At 46.5% G+C, this 24,149-nt stretch overlaps 2 protein-coding genes across 2 annotated transcripts; one reads left to right on the plus strand and one right to left on the minus strand.

The window, feature by feature from the left end:
- Positions 1-1,808: 1,808 nt before the first annotated feature.
- Positions 1,809-3,141, plus strand: LOC135907453 (uncharacterized). The gene is made up of 2 exons (XM_065439148.2): positions 1,809-2,548; positions 2,618-3,141. Exons 1-2 carry the CDS (start codon positions 1,871-1,873, stop codon positions 2,987-2,989), a joined length of 1,050 nt encoding a protein of 349 aa, XP_065295220.1. The 5' UTR covers positions 1,809-1,870; the 3' UTR covers positions 2,990-3,141.
- A 13,447-nt stretch (positions 3,142-16,588) lies between these two features.
- On the minus strand, positions 16,589-24,030 carry LOC135907445 (uncharacterized). The gene is made up of 2 exons (XM_065439135.2): positions 23,765-24,030; positions 16,589-17,833 (listed from the first exon to the last, which is right to left on the minus strand). The coding sequence occupies exons 1-2, from the start codon at positions 23,989-23,991 to the stop codon at positions 16,858-16,860; spliced, it is 1,203 nt and encodes a 400-aa protein (XP_065295207.1). The 5' UTR covers positions 23,992-24,030; the 3' UTR covers positions 16,589-16,857.
- Positions 24,031-24,149: the final 119 nt, after the last annotated feature.

Raw genomic sequence — 24,149 nt, forward strand, 5'->3', positions numbered from 1 at the left:
AGTGACTAGCAGCAATTACAAGACTTCGACGTTGCTTCGACGTGTTAAATTTATACCGTTGCGCTTCCAGTTATTGCACTGGTTTGCCAGGCCCATTCTTGCAGTCCAAGCCCTGCGCCCCGTCAGTTTTCGTCCGGTAGCGATTCCTGGACTAGGCGACCAACGCTGGAATCGCGTTTTTTTTTTTTTGGCTCCAGGCAGCCAGCTGAAAGAGTGCGTATTCCATAATACGCAAATAATATTCCATAATACGCAAATAAGAAATTGAGAGTAATTCGGGTTCGTATCTTTTGAACTTTTCATCTTCCCTCTACAGATTTGCTCTATTGATTATTGCGACAGCAATTACATGGACACCCTACGAGAATTCTCTGCCGTCGGCATCGTCATTGCGATTGCCATGCTGTTCCGTATATATGTAGGTATATGTATGCCCCATGTTTATCTATGCTATGTATCCAAGGTATAGATGCTGTAATAATAAACCACCAAAGTTTCTCAGACAAGGTATTGTCGTCTTGACTGAATCATTTCTCATTATTTCTTTTTAGAATTGCAGCGCGTAAACAAAAGTAATGACATTTAATTTGCAGCTCCTGCAATCTGTCTTAATTATTGCGAGTCTATTCAAAAGTGCAACACTGCATTAGTTGTCACAATCTGAAAGTTGTCATTTCAGTGGCACCATTATTTGGGAACAGCTTTGTGATGCCACTACATAGCTTGCACGGCGTGTTAAAATTTTTTAAGTGCGTCAGAAATTTTTCGTAAACCCGTGTGTAAAGAAAACCTAGTGTCTTCTTTTGGTCCAGGATCATTTCAACAATGACACGGCAGACGGGAGCCTTTCACATGCAACACTGACTATACAGAGGTAAGTTAACAAGGGACAGAACACTTTGCAAGCACGCGGACTAGGTTAAGAGTTCTGAAGACATCTGTTCTTGTATATAGCGATGTGCTTAGCACTCGCGTGGCACAACTCGCCATTGTGCATCGTCGTTGCAAAACCCGTGACGGTTGTCGGTACCGCTGCGTCGCTGCGTGGTCCGACTCTTCAGCACAGCTGGTAAATCGCTTGCGACGGCCACGTCCTTACGCCTTCACAATCGCGCCGCACCTGGTCGCGATGCGGAAACAGGGGAAACTGCAGGCTGGCAGGCCACCAGGACACTGCTGTAACATGCCAGCGGTTTGCCAGCCACTGCTGGAACGTCTCAGTTCCCAGAATGAAGCACTGCACCAGGGTGCTATGACGGCAGGCCGCTGGTGTGCAAGAGAGCACAGCCACGAGCGAGATCTCAGCCCAGATCCGCACCGTAGCAGGACACCCGGTCCCCGTATCCGAGCTTCGACCACCGGTCAGCGAACTGCGTTCGAGCCTCCCGCTCACTCTCAAGTGCTCACGCTCTCCACACGCCACTTCCTTGTTCGTGGCACGCGGTTTTCTTGTTCCGTAATCACCATCATTAATTCTTCTCTTGTTGTGGCCGCAGTCACCATCCCTCCAAGCTGGCCGGTCAAACACTTTGTCTTGTCACTTCCACACGCCACGATCCACATCACCGCACCGTATATGTCGCATCCACGTGTAGCTTTAGCGCCATGGTGAATGTTGCTATTTCTCACAGTGCATCAATTTTCGGGCGAAAGAGCCTGCTTTCTTGTATTGTAATTTAATCATGCGTGCTTTAAGATCTAGTTTTATTGTTACCACTACTTTCTGCCAATTCCCTCCGTACCACCCGTTATTTTCTTTTTCGTCCGCACGCCCAATTCCTGGCCTCCCGTAGTGCGTGGGTCCGGCGTTATCATCATCACCGTCATCGTCAACTAAGCGAAAGAAGGAAGACGTCAACGCGGTGCCCTGATGGATTCGCCACGCCCGGCACATTACAGTTTTTCTGCGTCGCAGCTCTCTTCCGCTGTTAATGCAACAACGAGCACGGTTTACCTGGCCTCCTCGCCATCTTCGAGCTGCTCGGTCAACCTCAGCGACGTCGACGACAGCACGTTCTACGGCTCCACGCATGCATCGCAGCCGTTCCCCGCTAACGCGCGCGTCCCGTCCGAAACCTCGACGGAGCGTCGCAGCTGCGCCAGTTCAGCTGGAAGCAGCCGCAAGCGGGACGACGAAGCGTATCTGACGTACTTCGACGTGGGCAGCGAGTCGACGCGACGATGGCGCGATGTGCTGCCCGGCGGTCGGGCGGCCAATCTGATCTGCATCTCGGTCCTGGCCGTCGTGTGCTGCGTCTTGGCATCAAGACTCTTACTAGAGAAGGTGTCCGCGCTCCGACTAGCCGACGCCATCGTTACGCTGGACTCGATTAACGAAACGAAGACCGTGCTCGTGCGTGGGGTGCCCGTTGAAGGGAGCCGATTGACAACCTGGACTTCGCCATCCCTTGTTCGAAATAGTAACGCGTCGAGACAAACAGGCGGGCTGAGGACGAAGGAAGGTGTTGCCAACATCGGCGGAGCGTCAGAAAAGCGCAACAGAGGTCCGGCTTTCCGGCGTTACCACCCCGTCACGCGACCGAAGAAGGTAATTATCAAGAGAGTGTTTCTTCCCGGCGCTGCTAACATTCGTTCCTACGTCCGTGGGACATTGCAGATGCCAGAGCAGCACCTGAGTAACACCAGCGTAGTACCATCGTCACCGGTAGGTGGAGCTTCAGCACGAATCAGGCCTGCTCCACATACGACCAAATTCGATGATAACCCGACTTATGATCTGAACATTATACGACCGTCACCACAGACCACCGTGAGTGCATGGCTGAAGGGGAGAAGATCGGCAACGACGCGGCACACTTCTTACACCGTCTACATCAAGACCGACAAACCAACATCGCTGCCATCAACCCTCCCTCGAGCAGAGAGAAGGTCGATTCTTCAGAACGGCACCGTAACCTCATCTGTGCAGAGTCTGCCGCAGCATTTAGCAATCGCTGGCAGGTCTCTACTGCGAGCCGATTTTTATTGAAAACGTACTAGTCCGAAAAAAGCATTAATTAGAACTATACAACGTGTACAACCTCTCGAAAACATGTTACTGCCCCGCTTTGGAAGACCAATAGTTACAAATTAACCTAGTACGAACTGCAACAATAAACTTGCTATAATCACTTCATGAAACGTTATTGATGTCACTTTTAATAAAGTTAGACATGTTTCTATGGTGGCTGACTGGATAAATTTGCAATAAACTTGTCCAGTTCAGTACCTACCACACCACATAGTGCATTGTCGATGCCGGCGAGTTTATGAAGGACAAAGACATAATAAATATTCGTTTACACTTGCTAAGTATTGCTTTTGGAAGACAACTCCCGCAATTTGACTCACACGCCATACGTTCATCTACGTAGTAAGCCCACCGTAAATTTTTAGGAACTTGGTATTTTAATCATGCTATTAAAAGCGTGAGAAAATGTTCATTCAGGCCATGAAAGCGATAGCGAACAAACAAATACAGCCACTGCGCAGTCGTCGTTATATTTTTCCCCGTTTTTAACATCACCACATCTCTTTTCAAGTATCGCTCTTACCTTCGTAAGCACAACAATACATTTTCGAGCGCAGCTTTTAGGCGCCCACTTCTGCGTTTCGCGTCGGCGTCGTCCCTCGGCGTAACCGAGCGAACGAGCATGGCGAAGAATCAAGGAGCGTACGCGGAGCGCAGCTGGGGATGAAAGACGGCACAGCGAAGAGAGTACAAGGAGGAAAATGGAGGAGGAAGGTGCAGCAGTGCCATTAGGCGGAAAACGGAGGAGGAGGGTAAGGTGAGACGGGCTCTGCAACGACAACTACTACGGGACGGTGCCAGAGTAGCGCGCCGTCGTCCGTTCGCCGATGGCATGCGGTGAGCGCATCGACCGATGCCATATATGGAAAGAAAGCGCCGCATGAGCGGAGGTCTGTCTGCCGCGGGTACTGTGAATAACGCCTACGAGTCACTGACGCGCTGCCTCTCGCAATCTCCCGATTAGTGAGGCAGCCGCGCAACATTTCACTCCGTTTGCAATGTGCCACACGAGACAGATTATCCGCGCCAGCCAGCCAATATATAGCGGAATGAAAACACTTGTAGAGAGCTGCGCTAAAATTTCGCATTATGGAGTATCGTAATCGTCAGTGATCTTTATTTTAAGGCGTATTATGCGATGTACGTATGCATGAATGGCGGGGGGGGGGGGGGGGGGGGGGGAGCGCACATAAGGGGCACTTGCCCCTCTATACTCAGGAGAAGAGGGCAAAATAATCCATTCGCCCCCCCCCCCTCCCCCGCCACTTTTGAAAACCGAAAATACGGCGCCTGGAGTCCCGACCAAGATCCATGGGGTATACAGAAAACCACTATAGTGGAGGTTTGGCCTCTCCGCTAACGGCACACGGAGCCTCGGCCACGTTGGTTCAGGGCACTCATCACCTTTATGTATATAGCACATAGGGACTATTCGATTCCAGCTGGTAAATTTACCCACCTCTACACATCGGCAGTAGTCTTTCAAGACTTGATCAAGGCCCTGATTCGGGCTAGTTGTTCTGTTATACTGGGAACCACAATAGCGCAATAGAAGTCAAAAGTACTTCAAGACTGGTTGCATTGATCTGGCCCTAAAAAGGTTTTCTCGCGGTGAAACAAAAGGCAGCACGAAGCGTTTGCTGTTTGCTGTTTGCTGCCACCGCCCTTCATGTAAGCGTTGTGATATCGAGTGCTCGTGGTCGTCGAGTGAGACATGCGTACATTTGTCTGTCCGCGCTTGACACCATGCTTGTCATAGGCGAATCTACAGCGGGTGCAACATGCCTCCCTCCCCCCCAGAGTTTGAAAAAGGGCAAAGTAGGCCATTTGCCTGCCCCCTCCATACACTCTTGAAAGCGGGCACTGTCGGCTAAAGATTGACAAATTCAACAAACCAACAGCTTATGCGGAGTTTTCTCTCAGAATTGCGCCCACATCAGTACATTGTTACAATAAAGAAAGCAACAAAATCCCACTAAAAAGGCGTCAGGCAGGGAGATACGATTTCTCCAATGCTATTCACAGCGTGTTTACAGGAGATATTCAGAGACCTGAATTGGGAAGAATTGCGGATAAGAGTTCATGGAGAATACCTTAGTAACTTGCGATTAGCTGATGATATTGCCTTGCTTAGTAACTCAGGGGATCAATTGCAATGCATGCTCACTGACCTGGAGAGGCAAAGTAGAAGGGTGGGTCTAAAAATTAATCTGCAGAAAACTAAAGTAATGTTTAACAGTCTCGAAAAGAGAACAGCAGTTTACGATAGGTAGCGAGGCACTGGAAGTAAGGGAACACTTCTACTTAGGATAGGTAGTGACTGCGGATCCAGATCATGCGACTGAAATAATCAGAAGAATAAGAATGGGCTGGGGTGCATTTGGCAGGCATTCTCAGATCATCAACAGCAAGTTGCCATTATCCCTCAAGAGAAAAGTGTATAATAGCTGTGTCTTACCAGTAGTCACCTACGGGGCAGAAACCTGGGGGCTTACGAAAAAGGTTCTACTTATATTGAGGACGACGCAACGAGCTATGGAAAGAAGAATGATGGGTGTAACGTTAAGGGATAAGAAAAGAGCAGATTGGGTGAGGGAAAAAACGCGAGTTAATGACATCTTAGTAGAAATCAAGAAAAAGAAATGGGCATGGGCAGGATATGTAATGAGGAGGGAAGATAACCGATGGTCATTAGGGATTACGGACTGGATTCCAAGGGAAGGCCCGCGTAGCAGGGGGCGGCAGGAAGTTAGGTGGGCGGATGAGATTAAGTTTGCAGGGACAAGATGGCTACACTTAGCACATGACCAGGGTAGTTGGAGAAGTATGGGAAAGGCCTTTGCCCTGCAGTGGGCGTAACCAAGATGATGATGACGATGATGATGATGATGTACAATGTTTTTTTTTTTCGTATCCGTTGCTAGGGCAACTAGGATTGCCTTTCAGGCCTCGCACCCACGTACTGTAGAATATTACGCTCAGCCGGGTTATGGTATTTCGCGGAGCAAGCCGCCTGCGGGATGCACCTTGAAAATTGGCAGTCCAAAAGAAGTTTAACCACGATCCCTCGCATCATCCAGTGTTTGTTGGGGCCGTCTAACCAAGCCATCTTTAAAAACAAAATCAGATTAGCTTTTAATAGTTTACCAGTTTATAATCAGTGTTGCCAATTCAGGGATGTTGTCGTTTGATTTACCGACATTTTTGTCTGTCTATGACAAAGATTTCTATTTAGCGATCAGCGACATCTTTGTGACTTGAATGAACCATTGGCAGTATCTTAACGACTTACAAGATGGAAGAGATGTTTTGAAGATGTCCTTCTCGAACGCAGTTTATTATTCAAAAGCTACATGTAAGTGGGCGAAACTCGCTGTACGGCACATAGTCTCCCTTACTGCATAGCAACGGATGTCTTCACATTGGTATCCTTCACACTGTGACTGTGTTTTACAGCGCAGTGTTTATCATAGCACTCACATTGTGCTCAAGAAATAATGTTTCTTTGTTATTTCTAAAATCTATTTCAATGCATTTAAACAGTGCGGGTGCTGTGGTTTATTTATCATCATTCGTTATGTAAATATCAGAGGTGGGAGCATATTGACTTTTTCGAATGTGAATCAAATACGAATAGACAAACGCAGGCGCACATTTTTTTAACAGGAATATTAATTTTGGTATAATTAGGTACCACGCTTGTACTGAATAGACAGTCAACTATCACGGACATTTAGGACCGTTTTAAGCAAGCACAAGATCCCTACAACTGTTATACAAACAACTGGACGAATAGCCTTTCCAAGAATGAGAGGCTGCTGTACGACGATAGCCTTCCGAAAGCGCTAAATAAACAGTTGAAAAAATATCCGAAGTTACGTAAATAGAAATGAAAAAGCTAATCGAGTATTCGCGTGCCATAGACACAATACAGGGTGTTTTATAGGAAAATCGCCATTGGTTGTAACGTAAAAGATGATACTGCTGCATGACTAGATTACAAGAAAGAGTAATTGGCAGACCAGAAGCAAAAATAGCCGGTTGTCGTTTAATGGACGGGAAGGAGGGGAACCGAGGGAACCGATTTATTGTTAGTCACAACCATATAAACTATAAACCCTATACATAATGAAGAAAAGGAATGCATAGAAGAAATTACTTGTAGTTCTTGACTGAAATGTAAAAATTAGAAGCTAAATATAAATGCAGGAAAAAACAACTTGCTGATGGTGGAATCCGAACCCACAACCTCCGTATAAAGCGCGCGTTGCAATACCATTTATGCTACAGCGATGGCAGCTCTCACATCCACATTCCTGGATATTTATGTACGTGGACAAGATCTAAACCAAGGAGCGTTAACCAGCGTCACACTTCCACCGCAATACCGAAAACAAAGCTTGCATTTCCGATTTTGTTTCTGCATTTCTTCAAAAACTTTGTCGCTAGTTTACTTGCCATAATTCGCGATATACATTGTTTAACAGGTGGAGAACAGTAGCCTGACTCGAGCAGAGGGTTGCTGCGAAATGTTTGGTTAGCTTCGATATTCTAAAATACTGAGTACTTCATTACCGAAAACGAATAAAATATTGCACGCCAACAATTCGTGTTCGAAACTGAATATTCGCCCACCCTATAGCAAGCACATATGCGAAGTTTAAGGCCCTCTATACACTTGCTGATGCATTCACTGTTTTCCTTCCCCTGCAGGGACATTATACCAACAAGAAACGTCCAGGTAAATGATTTGCTTCCCGTTAGCTTATATTACTTTGTTCCAAAACACCTACGTTCGCAAATTCTACATGAAAATTCAAGAGATCATTTTAGTGTCTTCTTTTTCTCTTCATTCAGTGACGCAGTTAACAAAATTTTGGCAACTCTGCACTCTAATGGTTCATCATGCATGACTGATAACTATATCTGTCAATGATAAAGGTAACTTTCCCTAAAGCGTTTTACAGCCTTTCCTTTATTGCGATGGCAATTGGGTAATCCGCATCAAGGCGGGGAGATCCTTACAGTACGTGCCACCTGGGCCCGCTACGAGTATGCTCCACCCAGTCATGAAGAAAAACTTCTGCATAACCTCTAATCAACATTTTACAATAAATAAACGCGTCATTGTTTATCGGTCGGTGGTCGCTATATCGGCCATCAACCTAATTTCTTCCCAGTCGCGCTGCCCATCGGGTCGCTGCACTCACCCTTGGAAGGAGCCCTTCATGTCAGGCTTTCCTGTGAAGCATACAAAAAACAAACATGCAATGCAGAGAAGTCAAAGCGGGAACCATATGTAGGTTTACAGTAGTGCAGCTTCCGTTGTTGGCGTGGCGTGAGTGCCGACGGGGTAAGGGAGTTTCACACGGCATGTAATGCAGAGATCCAAACAGCACACCTTACGTGTCCATACCAAATGAATGTTTCTCTGGATGATCCAGTTGTTTTAAAAGCATACAGAAGGAACGGACAAATGTGCGAAACATATCTTTTTTTTTTTTACGTTTCAGCCGGGTCCCGCCTTCGCCACTGAAATATATATGCAGGATAATATATAAAAACATATGCAGGATATTTCACCAAACACATTAAAAGAAAACTTTAAATATTGCCTGTGGCAGATAGCCCAATTCTAGTCCAAGAGCAGATCTATTCGGAGAAGCTGACATTACTTGGGCGAAAAGTTGGAATGCATAATTGACGAATTACCAAAAAATCGCTAATTAGGTTTGACTAATGTCTTTATGGCAAAAATTGCAATTAACAAGTTGTAGCGGGTGAGACAGTAAGGTATATCCACTTGAAAATAATTGTGCGGATGAAACCATTTATGCGATATGCGCCATCAAACTGGCGGTAAAAATCCACTGTCGTTAAAATTACTGTCTTAACAAAACGCCCTTTTATGCATTGAAGGACAAAACTAACTAGAACGCCAATATATTTCTCCGCAAAGATATGTAATTAATATCTGGAAACTGCTGCCATCCTGTGAATCCAATCCAAGTGGATCCGCCTTGCGGGGCGGTGGTAACAACTTTATTGAGATTCTGCTCAGTTATGTTCTGGCAGGCCCGAGTCCTAGAATGGCCCCTCACGAGGAGCGACCCTTTCGGCCCAGTCAACGAGGGCTTTTTGTACTTTTTCCTCCGGCGTTCTGAGCAGCTCTTCCCACGTCTGTTGTGAGGGAGCTGGCAGGAGCGACCTGGGAGGGGGTAAGCCCTCGCACCCCCAAAGAATGTGATTTTGGGTGGCCAATGCAAATTCCCAATTTTTGAGGTCACGTGACCAAGTGCGTGCAAGTCAGGTTAGTAGGAACCGCACCAGCAAATCTACTTGCGGGTCGTCGCACGTCACCCTTCATAGCTATCGCCACCAACCAATTACGATAACCATCTTCTCCTTTTTACAGCACATGAGGCGCAGTGCCATTGGAAGCGTACTGCACGCTTTTAATTATAGGAAATTGAAGCAAACGTACAAGAAATTTTCACTCCCGCGGGCATAGTATAGAAATAAAACATGGCAACTTGCGTAGTAAGGCAGGTAGGTCGCTTACGTCACCTACTCTACAGGCTATACAGCGTTCATTCTAACTTACTGCAGAGTCCTCTGCATATGAAGAAACTATTTGGTCGCTCCTAATGTTCCGTTTGTGCTTTAAATAAACGACGCTCCATAACGTATGTAATGACAGAAACTTGCTAACTTTAAGAATACTAGGGTATGAACATTGCTTTATACTAATTGTGATGACGGCTGTTCATTATTCGAAAACTATTCGGAAACTATTCGATTCGACTCGATTCGTTTCTGGCATTATTCGATTCGTATTCAATTCGGCCTTAAAAATCACTATTCGCACACCCCTACATACATCATACGTACATGTATAACTACGAGCAGCCCATGTATGCCCGCGGGCCCCCTCCCTTTCTTCGATCAAAGGGATACTTGGAGACTTTAAGCACTGCCTATAACGACGGCTGCGCTTTTTGCGTAAGGCCCAGGGACTAAAATAAGCTCATCGAATAGCGGTTTCGAAGGACAAATGTGAAACACGTGTCTGGTAGAAACTACACTCTGCAATCTGGTTCAAACTACAAGAAAGAAAAAGGTGAAAGGAGAGAGTTCACGGGCACAGAAAAGGTCCTTCCCTTCTTTCTTTCATTCCGCCATACCCTTTCCCTCTTGCCGCGGAGCCAACCGGAGGTCCACTTGTGTGTGTGTGTGTGGGTGTGTGTGTGTGTGTGTGTGTGTGTGTGTGTGTGTGTGTGTGTGTGTGTGTGCGCGTGTGTGTGTGCGTGTGCGTGTGCGTGTGTGTGTGTGTGTGCGTGTGTGTGTGTGTGTGTGTGTGTGTGTGCGTGTGTGTGTGTGTGTGTACGCGCGCGTGTGCGTGCGTGCGTGCGTGCATGCGTGCGTGTGTGCGTGCGTGCGTGCGTGCGTGTGCGTCCCTCACACCGGCTCCGTCGTTTTTGAATGTTTGTGCAGCCGTCTTTGCCGCCATCACGGATTCAAGCACATCACTGGATTTGTGAAGTCACCGGGAATTCGCGGACACCTTTCTTTAACGTGGGACTTCCATTTTTGGACTTTTACTGGCCTTTCTTGGCGCAAGACCTAAGTAGGCCTACTGGCCCCGCCGGGGCGCGATGGCGGATACGCGCATGGAAGATGAAGACGCTACCGGATTAGAAGAGAATGAGGAAGATCTAGGTTGACAAATTGTGAGAAGCCGAAAATTTCGCTCCACCACAAGGATTGCTGGCGATGGGAAAACATCGCCGCAGAGCCAGCAAGAGCGAGGCAACAGCAGCAAGAACAAAGGGCCTACAACCACTATGTTCAAAAATCGGATTGTCAAGGCATCAAGGATGTCCAAATTGCCCGAGGAGCACAGCGAGATCATCATCCGTCCACGAGGAGGTCTCAACTTGAGCAAAGTGAGCACCAGAGCGATAGGCGTGGCGATTATTGAAGCATCAGGCCTGACTCCGCAACAAGCCCGAGAGGATGTCGTTTGCCCTAACTTCACGCAAGACATCGTGGTGGTTAGTACACCAGACCCCAGTCATGCTGCCAGGTATGTGCGAATCAGGTCAATAGTTATAGGGGAAACCGAATATGAAGTGAACGCCTACGAGACAGCTCCGCATACCACGTGTAAAGGCGTGATTCGGAGAGTTGACCTCAGAGACAATCAGGCCACGATAACGCAGAACATTGTGCATGACTTTAACCCACTGGCATTGGCAGCCAAACGCATTAAATCCACAGGCTCGGTCATCGTTCTGTTTGATGGGCTCAAGGTGCCCAATTATGTCAAATATGGGTCGACCCTTGTAAGGTGTTACCTGTATACGAAGCAGTTTGATGTCTGCTATGCTTGCGGAAAGATTGGACATCGAGCAGATGTATGTCCAACACCGGACGTGGTACAGTGCAGAGGATGTGGAACTCAAAACCCAGAGGACAATCACATGTGTGTGCCTAACTGCAAATTCTGTGGAGGGGACCACCCAACTGGGGACAAAACTTGCCGACAGCGGTACCAAATTCCATACGTGGTGCCAATTCGACGACGAGAACGCAACAGATCTGCAACGGAGGCGACACCACCTCAGCTGCAATGGGATGCCCAAACGGGCACCAGGGGGCGCACGCGCTCAAGGAGCCCCACACGGACAAGACGCCGCTCGCCGTCGAAGGGCAGAAGCCGCTCCAGATCACGTGAAGTGCAGGTGCGCTTCGAAGGAGGAGGGCAGACGCCTGGCGATAAGACGACATCTGGAACAACCTGGGCCGACAAAGTGAAAGGTACTGTGAGGACCGCGGAGAGCGGTGCGGGGCGGCCGGTCGGAGATAATGATGCCAGGGTAGAACAGCTAATTAAAGAAGTAACGTATCTGAGAAAGGCAAATGAAGAACTTACTAAGCAGGTTGTAGAACTTCGCAAGAACTCGCAGACTAGCTCCACAAAAGTAGCAATAGCCAAACCGGTGAATAATGACAACAGTCAGGATGAAGAAAACACACCAGCTCCAAAGAAGCGGGCAATAAGCCCAGTAGAAACGAGAGTGTGCTCGGCTTTGGAAGAGATCAAGGAGGCGATTAAACAACTTAGAGATGCCATAGACAAAACTACCTTCAAAGTTGATAAGTTATGGAAATGGAGACTGAGGGCTGAAAAGAGGCTCACCAAAGTAGAAGCGCAAGGCGAGGACGACGAATACTTACCCTCAGAAGCAGAAAGCGTCAGATCACTCCCTGGCGCGTCGGGGGGTTCTACGAAGCGTACTCTAGCGGGTAGCAGTAAGGCGGGTTCTATAAGCAATGGCTAGCAGGGGGAGCTTTACCGTGTGGCAATGGAATTGCCGAGGATTTTATCACAAAAAAGCACCTCTCATGCAGTAAAAAAAAACTCTGCAGGCAAACCAAACATTATTATGCTGCAGGAAACCTTGGCGGATGACATTAGCCTCTCCGGATACAAAGCGACATGCAGGGGCAAAGAGCCGGGTAGGGGGCTAGCCACGCTCGTAGATAAGAAAATACCTTACATAGAACATGTTTGCACCTTGGACTAAACAAATTAGAATACTTACTTGTGGAAATAATTTTGAAAAGGAATAGAAGCAAACCGCAAAGCCTCTTTTGTCTTAATGTTTATAGCAGCCCTAGCGACATGAAACGGCGTTTCAGGGCACTTCTTAATAAGACTATGGCTATTACTAAGCACGCTCCACTCATTATTGGAGGAGATTTCAACGCCCCACATCAAACCTGGGGATATCGCTGGAATACTAAGAAAGGGGATGGACTCTGGCACCTAGCTACAGATCTTAATCTCTCCCTCATCACAAACCCAGCTTATCCCACTAGGTGTGGTACATCTACATGCAGGGACTCCACCCCAGACCTTACTTTCGTATCAAATTTAGCGAACGCTGGCTGGAATAACTCCAATATTGACCTGGGTAGCGATCATTACATATTGCAAATACTATTGGAAACACCAAGTAATGAGATAAAGCATTTTAACTACATTGACTGGGATCTTTTTCGGAAAGCAAGGAAAAGCAGAGCTGAGACAGAGACAGGAGAAAAGAAAACACTCCAAACTTGGACCACTCAGCTCAGGGAAGATGTAAAGGCGGCAACGAAGGATATTACCACTGAGGAGGATATCGAAATCATGGACAGTAGGCTGGCACACTTTATTGAAGCCAAACAACCTATGTTAAAAAGATGGAAAACGCAACGTCTGAACAGGAGACTCAGGAAGCGCATATCATTGTTGAATAGGGAGATTGAAGAACACTCCAGAAATTTACAGAAACAACAATGGGATGAGCTTTGCAATTCCATAGATGGTCGAATCAGACGTGGTGGAAATTGGAATTTACTTAGACATTTGCTTCATGAGAACGACACGAAATCTAATAGGAGAACAGCAGTAGCACGACTCGTCCATCGTGAGAGTCAGGACACAACGGAGGAGGCCATTCTGGATCGGCTTGCAGCTAAGTATTTACCGCTTAAGGATAGCAATGAGAGTACAGACCCGCCTGAATATACAGGGGAAGACTGTGAGCCTATGGATCAAGACTTCACAGAAAGCGAAGTTCGCGCAGCCCTGTACGACCTCAACAGTAGATCTGCTGCCGGTTCAGATGGCATTTCCAATAGGCTGTTGAAAATTTTGGACGATGAATCTATAACATATTTACCAGAGTAGTTCAACAAACTCTGGAAAAATGGTGATTATCCAAAGGAATGGAGAATTGCTAACACAATTCTTATTCCCAAACCAGGCAAGCAACTAAATCTAGATAACCTAAGACCCATATCGTTAACATCATGTCTGGGCAAAACCATGGAGCATGTCATACTCAATAGACTTACTAAGTATGTAGAAAACAGAAATCTTCTTCCGCATAACCTGATCGGTTTCCGTCCTGGACTTTCGACTCAAGATGCAATGCTTTTAATCAGACATCACCTTATTCTTGCTCGCCCGCTGCATACGAGAGCTCTTCTAGGCCTAGATGTAGAAAAGACCTTTGATCGCATCAAGCACAGGGCCATATTGGATATCCTCTCGGAGATGGGATTGGTAAACGATTGCACAATATAGTTAAAGCCTTTCTCGGTGGCCGTTCTGCTTGTCTCAGGTTAGGCGAACTCCAATCGACAACTCTGGAACTTGGGAATCGTGGGACACCACAAGGGTCCGTCCTATCTCCCATGTTATTTAATTTGGCAATGTCAAAAGTGGCTCGAAGTCTCGCGCAGATTGAGGGTATCCACTTTGCTATATATGCAGATGATGTAACAATCTGGAGTGCCGAAGGTAATATGAGACAAACAGAGACCAAACTACAGGAAAGCATTTATGTGGTGGAAACAACACTTGAGGGTATGGGACTGAACTGCTCTGCTAAGAAATCTGAACTATTGGTACTACGGAGCAGTAAGCGTGGGCGCAAACCGAACGGATATATCCCAGAGGAAGAACCCCGCATTGACATATACGCCAAGAATGGAGAACCAATCAGGCAGGTGCAGACTATTAGAGTGCTAGGACTTCTCCTGCAAGCGAATGGATCTAATTGCAGGATGACACAACACATCTCTAACAAGTCAGAAGAAGTCATTAGGCTTCTGCGTAGAGTTACCAACAAGCATAAGAGGCTAGTAGAACACAGTGCCATAAGATTGGTACATGCCTGTGTCCATGTAAAATGGACACAGGCTGATAAGAACAAGCTAAAGGCTTTAATCAGACGACTTATAAAGACTGCACTAGGACTTCCCATCAGCACGGCTAACGATAGCTTATTGCGCCTAGGGCTGCATAACACACTAGAAGAGATAGCTGAGGCTCAGCAGGTGGCCCACCAGGAGAGACTAATGGGGACACGACCTGGGAGGGCGCTACTTGAAGAAATTGGCGTAGAAATTAACAACCACACCAACGAAGGAGAATTATTAACACAATTGCAAGCGGCACTACGGGGAACAATAAAGACGACCCCGTTCCCTAGGAACATGCACCCGACACATAACCTCGAGAGACGAAAGGCAAGGGCGAAGGCACTCCTTCCAGACATAGATCAACATAAGCAGCAGGCGGTGTTCGTTGACGCTGCCTGGGTTAAAAATAAGGATGCGTATACCTCCGTTGTTGTAGACACTCAAGGTAACATACGGGATGCCATCACCGTCTATACTAAGGACCCAACAGTAGCAGAACAAGTAGCAAACGCCTTAGCCATTCGGGCTAATCGGTGGACACATATTTACAGCGACTCTAGAACAGCAACTTTACCAACGGATATGTGACGCGGATAGCAACAAAATTACTAGAGAAGGTCAACAGTGAGAGGATTGAAATCCGCTGGTTTCCTGCACATCTGGGGGTAGTGGACGGAGCTCGGAGAAACCTCAATGAGGTGGCAAATGAAGCAGCGCGAGGACTTTCTAGCCGTGCTCTTCAAGACCGAGCAACTTACACTTCACCCGGGGAACACAGGGGGGGGGGGGGCGATCTCGATTTCGAAAGTGTCGAAACACCGGCGGCGAGGGATCAATTATTAACATATAACGAAATCACGAAGCATTATTATTTAAGCAGAAGGGAGTACCCAATGCCACACGGTAAGCTTTGCAGAGCCCAAGCGGTCACATTACGTTTGCTACAGACTAGAACATACCCAAGTCCAGATTTTATTAACAGGATCTATCCTGAGAGGGAAATTCAAATCAACTGTAATAAGTGCAATGGCATCATTACTCTTGATCACATGCTTTGGCAGTGCCCCGCGGTCTTCACAGACTGTGACAAGGAAGAAGAATGGTGGCGGCAAATGCTACACAGCGAATCACTCTCTGACCAATTACGGGCAGTCCAGAAGGCCTGCGATGTGGCTGAAGGGCTCGGCCTGACAATCCCAAAGTGGGAGCGGCCCGCGTCAACCTATGGTTGACCTTCAGGACCAAATAAAGTTCTTCATACCATACCATACCATTAGTACTACCGGATTCGTTACAGCCATAGGTAGTGGTACGAGGATGATAGAGAAGTTTGGACGAAGAGAAAAAATGATTAAGGAGAGCTATATAAAGATGCTAGAATGAGAAGCATGTATAGCCTACCTCATTAACTCAGGTAAGCTATGTGACTAATTGTCACCGCTCTGTTTGAAAGGGGATGCCAATAAACCATGATCAGTCATCACAGTCAGGCAGACTCGCCCTAGAGACTTACTTACTAAATGCTTTTTCCTGGACAGAATAATTGCTCGCGTGCATGCACGAATGTTTACTTCAATTGATACAGCATGACACAGTGCAAGATTTACCGCAGACAATATTGCGCTAGCTATCGTACCGCTGTTTAGAATTTATATGAGACACAAACTTTTTCACCTTGCATTCAGATGCATTACAACAAAGCTTTGTCCTCATGAAAAAGAGCGCCTGGTGGCGCACTTTATTAAATCGGTTTAGTTCGGCACAACGAAGCAACAAACGGTTGTTTCTTTTTCCTTATTTTAATGCATATTTTTAATACATTCATTGGAGAATTCGCGAGTTTAATTGAAATCATGCATTTTGTCAAATTGTTTTTGCCTAATATTAATCCCGGAGACGCTGGAGCTCGCAAACACTGAGTGGGTACTCTTCTGAAGAGCCTTCAGCAATGCTAGCCCTCTCGGGACTTTGTGGTTCTTGAAATGAAGCGTCCCGTTACGTGGAAGTGACTGAAGTGCCCTCGGAGAGGAATTCATTAGTCAAGTGTATCTTAAGTGCGCTCTGGACTACGTTGCGGGGCTTGTGGTATAACGAGATGCATTTTCCGACAGATATGCCTGGAATGCTTGCTGCCATTGCAGCTGACCTGTCTTGCTGCGACCCGGCCCGCTGCCCTTGGTCGCATCAACAACGAGCCACGCTTTTTCTGGGAAACCCGCAGTGTCTGCGGAAATCAAGGGCGCACTTGTGGTGCAAGTTTGCGGGGATGAAAAAGCTTTCGGCAAACTTGTGGCTGGCGAAGTTCTCGAGATGTTCGAGGCCTCGCTAAGGAGTGGATTGGAGGAGAGTTTAGACCCCACTGAAGCGTCGGTGAAAATTACCGTGGTGGACAAGCTGTCGTAACGTCCCATCGCTGAAGATGTTGCCAAATCCAAGAAGTATGTAGTAGGGTCCGCTGTGGGAGAATTTGGTTTCGTTGCTTGCTTTACGTACGTGCCTGACGTGTGCTCGATGGCAGACCTTGCCGTCACGTTAGAAACCCTTGCAATTTTGTCACCTAAAGCCCGGTGAAGGGCCTTCGAAGAGGTTGCAGCGCTGAACAACGGTGACTCTTCCCGGGAACGGCGGGAACCCGCCGTTCGCGAGAAAGGCGCACCCTTCGATCTCCTGCGTTCGTGGTGCGTCCTGCCTGGTTTTCCGTGGGGATCCCGGCGTTCTAAATATGGCCCGCTGGCATTCTCCGCGGGGACCTGCACGTCAGTTTCCCGCCGCAAGGATGGCTCGCGAGTTCGGCCGCCAGCTACGTCGTAATCGTAGATGATGCTGGAGGACAACTTCACCAACAGCGTGGAGATCAAGGCGCACGTGGATGTCAGGCAGATGACGACAAGCGCCAGAGTGCAGTACGAGGTCGCCTTGCGCTCGGTCGGCCGCAACAGAAAGCTGTCCGTGACCAGTGAGTGCCGTGTAATTGCCACGTTCTTCGCAGAGGTGGAAACAGCGCCGCTGCCAGTGAAATTGGCGTTGGCACTCCGGCGGTACCTGGAAATGTTGTGTTGCCGAATGATTTAGCGTTGTTCGCGAAAAAATAAAGAATGCTTATTATAATTTAAGAATAGCTTCCAGACTAACGTGTCACTTGTGTTGGCACGTTATGGCACGACCACACAATATGCAAGAGAGTGGCGGTAGGTCGCAGTCATTGAATTTTGCTTATTCCGAAGCTGCGACCACGAATGTGTTCATACACTCTCAGCCAAAGAAACTTTAGACGCTATCGGGGAAGGTTTGTTAGCGTAGCAAATTCAAATATTATTTTACAGCACCGTTAAGGAAGACTCCGTAACGCAGAATAATGCTGCGAAATCAATTAGGATTAGCTAATTTCAAAATAAAATACTTGTGCGGGCATTTTGATCTACCATAATTTATTTATGCTCATCGCTGTGGCATTACGTGAGCATTCAACGAAGAGAGTTCGGCTAGTTGGCGTTAAAGCAATTCCTGTGACATGGTTACTAGCGCGAACCAAGCTAACGGAAGAGAATAGTGATATTAAAAAAACAGTTGGGGCATAGCTACTAGCGTTTTGTCCTGAACCAACTTTTTATTTTCCTTTAGCATTGTTCGGGCTAGTAACTATGTCACGATGTGAGCAGTTCACACGGAAGAATAACGAAAGCACCGAAAATTAATGGTGTCGAGTTCTTTGAAAAGGCTATTAACGAGCCGAATATGAGAGCAACATAACTACATTCAGTGGGTAGATCAAGATGTAGCGATACCTGACGTACGCAGCGACGCCAGAGATCCCACCAAAGACAGAACATTCTGTATGCCACAGATTCCAATACCAAGGATTCCAGAAACACGAAAATAAAGACATTGACATGACGACTACAAGAGCATAAAAACTACACACGTGGCGGTGTAACTGAACAAGCTAACGAACGGAGCAAACCCTGTTTCTATCTTTGTACAACGTCTCCAGCAGCATTTTTAACAAACGCTCTCCACCTTTCTGTAAGACGCGTCTGCTGCCTGGTTCATGCACAGTTCACATCCTAATTCGTTGCGAAGCAGCCCATTATGCTCACGCTCCATTTTTTCACGTTCTATTTCATGCGTCCTATATAATTAAAAAGGGAATATTTGCCTCGCGAGCGACTCAAATCCCCGAAGAATTTCTTCTTTCTGCGTGCACATCGAAAGCTGCTGAAACAAAAATTTAGAACCCGCAAACTGCGTGACAATTTCGACGCATCTCCATACGTAAATATTGTCACACGTTGCCGTGATGGTGAAGAACGCAGAAGCAGAACTGCAAATCACGAAACTAATTCTTCAGTGGGCGAACCTGTGCCCAGAAAATACAGACTACACTCAAAGCACAACGACAGAGGCGAGCGCAGTCGGTGATCGTCGAAAATCTGATTCGGCGGGTCAAGCGCGTCGGCTTTTACACATGACTCGTCAAATGTTCCAGTGCTGGCGCCCACGTGTCTTCCAGAAAGTGCTACAGAGTTCGCGTCGCGCATACGATAAGATTACGCAAGGTTGGGTGACGACAGACAACGGATAGAACCAACGACAACATTCTAGAAACTTCCAATTCGTGTAGGCGAGTCGTGCGCCGAGCGACAACGTTCAACACGTGTTAGACTGTGAAAAGCGGTCACAGGAGCAAGGTAAATAAGTACTCTTATCAATATCTTCACCAACACGCCACCGAGACTTCGATGCGAACCCTATCTGAGATACCCTAAAACAAGAAGAATATAGACACGGCTACTAAATACCGCAGAAATGTTATTGATACCAGAAATTATTTTACTGAAACAGGAGCAACAGCAAGCAGCTAGAAGCTGTGATAATGATGGCGGTGAAAAAGGATCAGAAGAATCGCGTTATGCTCGAAAGCTACAACCCACACACCGCGACGGAATAAATGAGAGGAATTCTTGACACAGAGTACACAAGACCAAAATCTGGATGAATCGATGTTGTACTTCGACTCCATCGTATAGCTCCGCCAGGGAACATTTGATCTCGCATTCAGCACACGAACAGCGCCAAAGGGTTAAAGGGTGTGTTCCCATTTTCTCCAAGACAGCCTGCGTTGACTGCTAAGAAGACACTTTCGAGCCCAAGTAATGCAACGCACCTGGAAGACAGTTCAAATTCCAAAGGACCATCGTTCAGACGAAGTAGACAGAAAAGAGTGAGATACACACTGCCCTGATTAGGAACAGCTTGAGTTTGTTGCTTCTAGCTTTAAACTTTATATATTCGCAACAAAAAAAACAGAAAGGAAGAAAGCATATAAAGAAAAAAAAAGTAGGACCTGAAAAGTTTTCTAGTCTGTGTCCTCACGTAGTGCTCCGTCCTCACATTTTACCTTACTCCTTAGAAGTTTCAGCACGACGAGAGAAACTATCGTTTTTTTTTTTTTTACAAGAAAAAGCTAAAGGCGCAAATTTAGCCGCTTTCTTCAGTGCAAAACTGCATGAGAATGCATGCCCCTTCAGAGACATCGTGTTCGAAGATGGAACTTGACAAAGGCAAGCCATCACGTTGCTCCAGAAGTCCCTCTCATCATGGTGGATAACCCATACCTACTCAGGAAGCCCAGTCGAGTCTCAGATTACCTAAAAAGTGACTGCCCAAGCAACATGTGAGCCCTCTCGGTCGATGTGAAGGAACTATGTTATTGTTTACCGCATGACCTATATATATACTATGCAAGAAAATGAGTGCATCCAGCGATACTGCCGCGTAAGGTTCCAGTACTCGGCAAGCCTTAGCATGAGTGAGTTCATAGAAATGCTCACATTCTATTTGCAATTTACCTTAATGAATATTAATGACAATTTTTGCATTCAACGACAAGGAGTCCGCATTGGCTCGATCATAGCTCCCATACTACTCTACCTACTACTAGCCTGTTTACACTGATCCCTGACCACACGCCTTTCTTAAACAGGCACAGTACGTGTCTTTAAATACGTCGACGACTATTTGGTATTGTACCAGAGGAATCTAGACCCACAGAAGCGTGTTCAAGCAATTTTCGCTTTGTTCACTGAAGTACTAGACAGGTGGCAGCTCATGATGGAACTTCCAACAGATGACAGGCTTAGATTCCTAGATTCGCGATCTATACTCGCGATCTATACGTACAGAACAATGCACTCACACTTTATGATCACTTAAGTCATCGTATTATCTCTCTTTGTGCGTGCAGCTCTCGAAAAGCTATGCATTTGGGAATCCTTTCTTCACATGCATTGTTCTCTTTCATGAAATATTCTAACTACAATAGCCTAAGTGGCTTAGACCAGGAATTCAAAACTATCTGCAATTCAGAAAATGAATATTAAAATAAGAAGCATTAGATGTTGGGCTATGCACGGAAAACAATGCTTCTAAACGAGGAGGAAATTATAACACGTAAGATTTTGCTATTATCGATTGCCCAACATTGTGCAACAAAATATTTAAGGTAATCTTCCTGCAGGCTGCGACACTTGTTCTCGTGTGTACGAAAGTTATGGCAAACATTCACGCGTGGAACATCTTGGTAATTTTGACCATATTGACACTTTTGTCTACTGCTCGACAAAGAGTCGACGCAATTAAGTTACGAGATTCACGTGGATGACCATGTGGACGTGGGGACCGTTCATTTTAGGCAGCGCGCATGTATGTTGAGTCTATGCACTGGGTTCCCAGACAGCACTACTGCCATTAAATTCGGCACACTCGACGTTGTTAGAGGGGCATACCGAACTCGACCTAGGCACATCACTGAACAGATAATGAGCATACTGAGCTTAATATAGTTTTCAGCCATAGGTGGCTAGACTAAAGTGAGCCGGCTATCCAGAAGGCGGGCTATAAATTGCGGTTCAAGGTTTGTTTAACGAACTCAAGGAGCTGAAAGCAAACAAAACAAAGCGGAGGCGTTTTAACAATGTCTACAAGAGAAGCGTTGCTGTAATTCTTTATGTGCATAAGGTGACACCTAATCTAAATATATTGCAGAATGATTCCACCCATGTGTTCCCTTTCTTTGTCGCGTCGTTTAGCGCTCCTTCAAAATTAAAGAAGATAGTTACTTTAAGGCTGGAGTTACGCTCGTGTTCAGTACTCCTAACGAGTCTCGGAGCCTATATAGACAGTTTAATCAATAAAAGTAGTAACTGCATGCGACAGTGCATGCGAGAAAAACCCCGCAAAAATATTTGTCGAATGGCACAGTAAAGTTTCCTACTGCATCCCGCTATCGTGAGGCTGGTGTTAAGTGGGCCGGACGGTCGTTGTACAAACTACCGTCTGAAGGAACACGCAAGTTCTTTTGATGGGCTTAATAGGCAGCGATCTCCTCGTGCACTATAGCAAGTACAACTGTCATTCAAATTTTCCTATAGGTGCTAGATTAGGCGAAAATATTGTGAGCAGAGATCCAGCAACACATTTGAAGCCTTTTTGATACTCAAAAAAAAAGAAAGATACCTGATCGCCAGCACGCCGTCACTGCTTCTGCACAAAAATGAGAGAAGGTGTCGGCCGTAATATGTCTGATCTATGTTCCTAACCATCCTTTTATTTCTGTCTCTGTTGTTTTTTGTGAAATATATAAAGTTCGAAGCAGAAAGCAATAAATTTAGTCATACGGTTGCCATTCAGCGCTCTTTCTTGCGTGCTTCGTCTGAGCGCTTGTCCTCGAGAATTAGAACTTGCTTCCCCAACCGACCCAAGTTTCTACGTTACTGAATTTGGAAGACGTCTCTCTGACTTGACGCCACCTCGCGTTGACAAGAAAAAGCTAGAAGTCTGTATTACAGGTAAATGTTAACAATTTACGCCGGTGAACCTTCAAAAAACGTAACGCAGCTTACGTTAAGCACGTGAGAAAGCGTACAGCTTGTGCGCCGACGACGATCACGTCGAGCTTACGAGCATTCTGCTCAGCCGCCATCTTGTCTAGACAGCTATATAGCCTGCGTCGATGTTGACTTTGATGCTGTATTCATGAAGCTGTCTATTTTGGTGTCTTCGTAATAATTATAATGATATTTAAGATGGTCACTATGCACTTAGCAGTCTAGTATTGGATCACAGTCAAAATTTCAAAGACAAATTGGCTGTTAATATGCAACGTATATCTTACTCGATCACAAGTGGCTAACAGGAATGAGTATTAACAAAATACGTTGCTGGGCTATAGTTGGTTCATTATTGAGTGCAACAAAGGAGAGCGCACACTTCTAACGGGGTGGAGAGAAAGACAAAGGCACCTGTCCTATGTCTGTGTTTCTTTCCGTCCAGTTAGAAGTTTCCTCTTCCCTTTATTTTATTCAAACGTATAGGTAGTTGAGAACATCATCCAATAAAAAAGGAAAAAAAGTGAGTATATATCAGTATATGGACCCGAAATGTTCATTTAGCTTAACTTTTGTTTTTCTTCACTGCTTGGCCCATGCCTTAAAGCCATCACCACACGCAATTTCTTCCACTACGCCTGCTCGCAGAAGCGTGAGCTAGTTACCACCAAGGGGCGTACTCTTAATGACACTAAATCCAGCGCTACTATAGATGGCAACCACTGCATCCACGGTGTTTGCATTTCTGCTGCCTACGTTAGGCTGTAATAATGTTTATAGTCTTAGTTGTACTATTTTGTCTTACTATAACTTGCAATCCCGTGTAAATATGCAGATATCGTCCAACAACAACGAAGCATGCAGTTTCTTAGATCAATGCGCATATTGTGCGGTGAGGCTTTTATGCATTCGCTCAGCATGGGCTCAGCATTACGCGCCGAGCGGGCGCGTGATCACGGTGTCCACGCAACACGCTGTACGTCGCATATACGTATTGCCGGCATTGTAATGAGTCCCCGTCGAAGTGTACTACGAGTTCCGGAGACGGGAAGTGACCGTACGTGCAATGCCACAATGGTGCGCTTACATCCTCCTAGCTTGCGTTGCTGGCTGCCGTAGAGACGAGCGCGGGTTCAAGCAGGGCAGGCCGCAGGATGCGTTGAAGGCCCTCGCGGAACCCTTAATCGGATGCAAGGTGGCGCGCACGGGCCATCGGCCAGGCGCCACGGGGTAACTTGAGCAGCGGCGGTTGTCGAACAGGATCCGGCCAGCGGGATACATCCTGGTCCAGCGGCCCGCACCACTACCGGACATCTTCTTCTCCCTCCTTCTTAAGCGTCCGTCGCTAAGAGACGCGTAACTACAGGTTGCTTGCTTGCCCACTTGCTCTTCATTCAGCTTACCCACTACGGGGGATCGGCCAAGAAACCGGTAGTTAAAAGAAAGTTATACATTTGCACATAGTACAAATG

The sequence above is a fragment of the Dermacentor albipictus genome, chromosome 1, assembly GCF_038994185.2.
Source record: "Dermacentor albipictus isolate Rhodes 1998 colony chromosome 1, USDA_Dalb.pri_finalv2, whole genome shotgun sequence".
NCBI classification, from domain to species: domain Eukaryota; kingdom Metazoa; phylum Arthropoda; class Arachnida; order Ixodida; family Ixodidae; genus Dermacentor; species Dermacentor albipictus.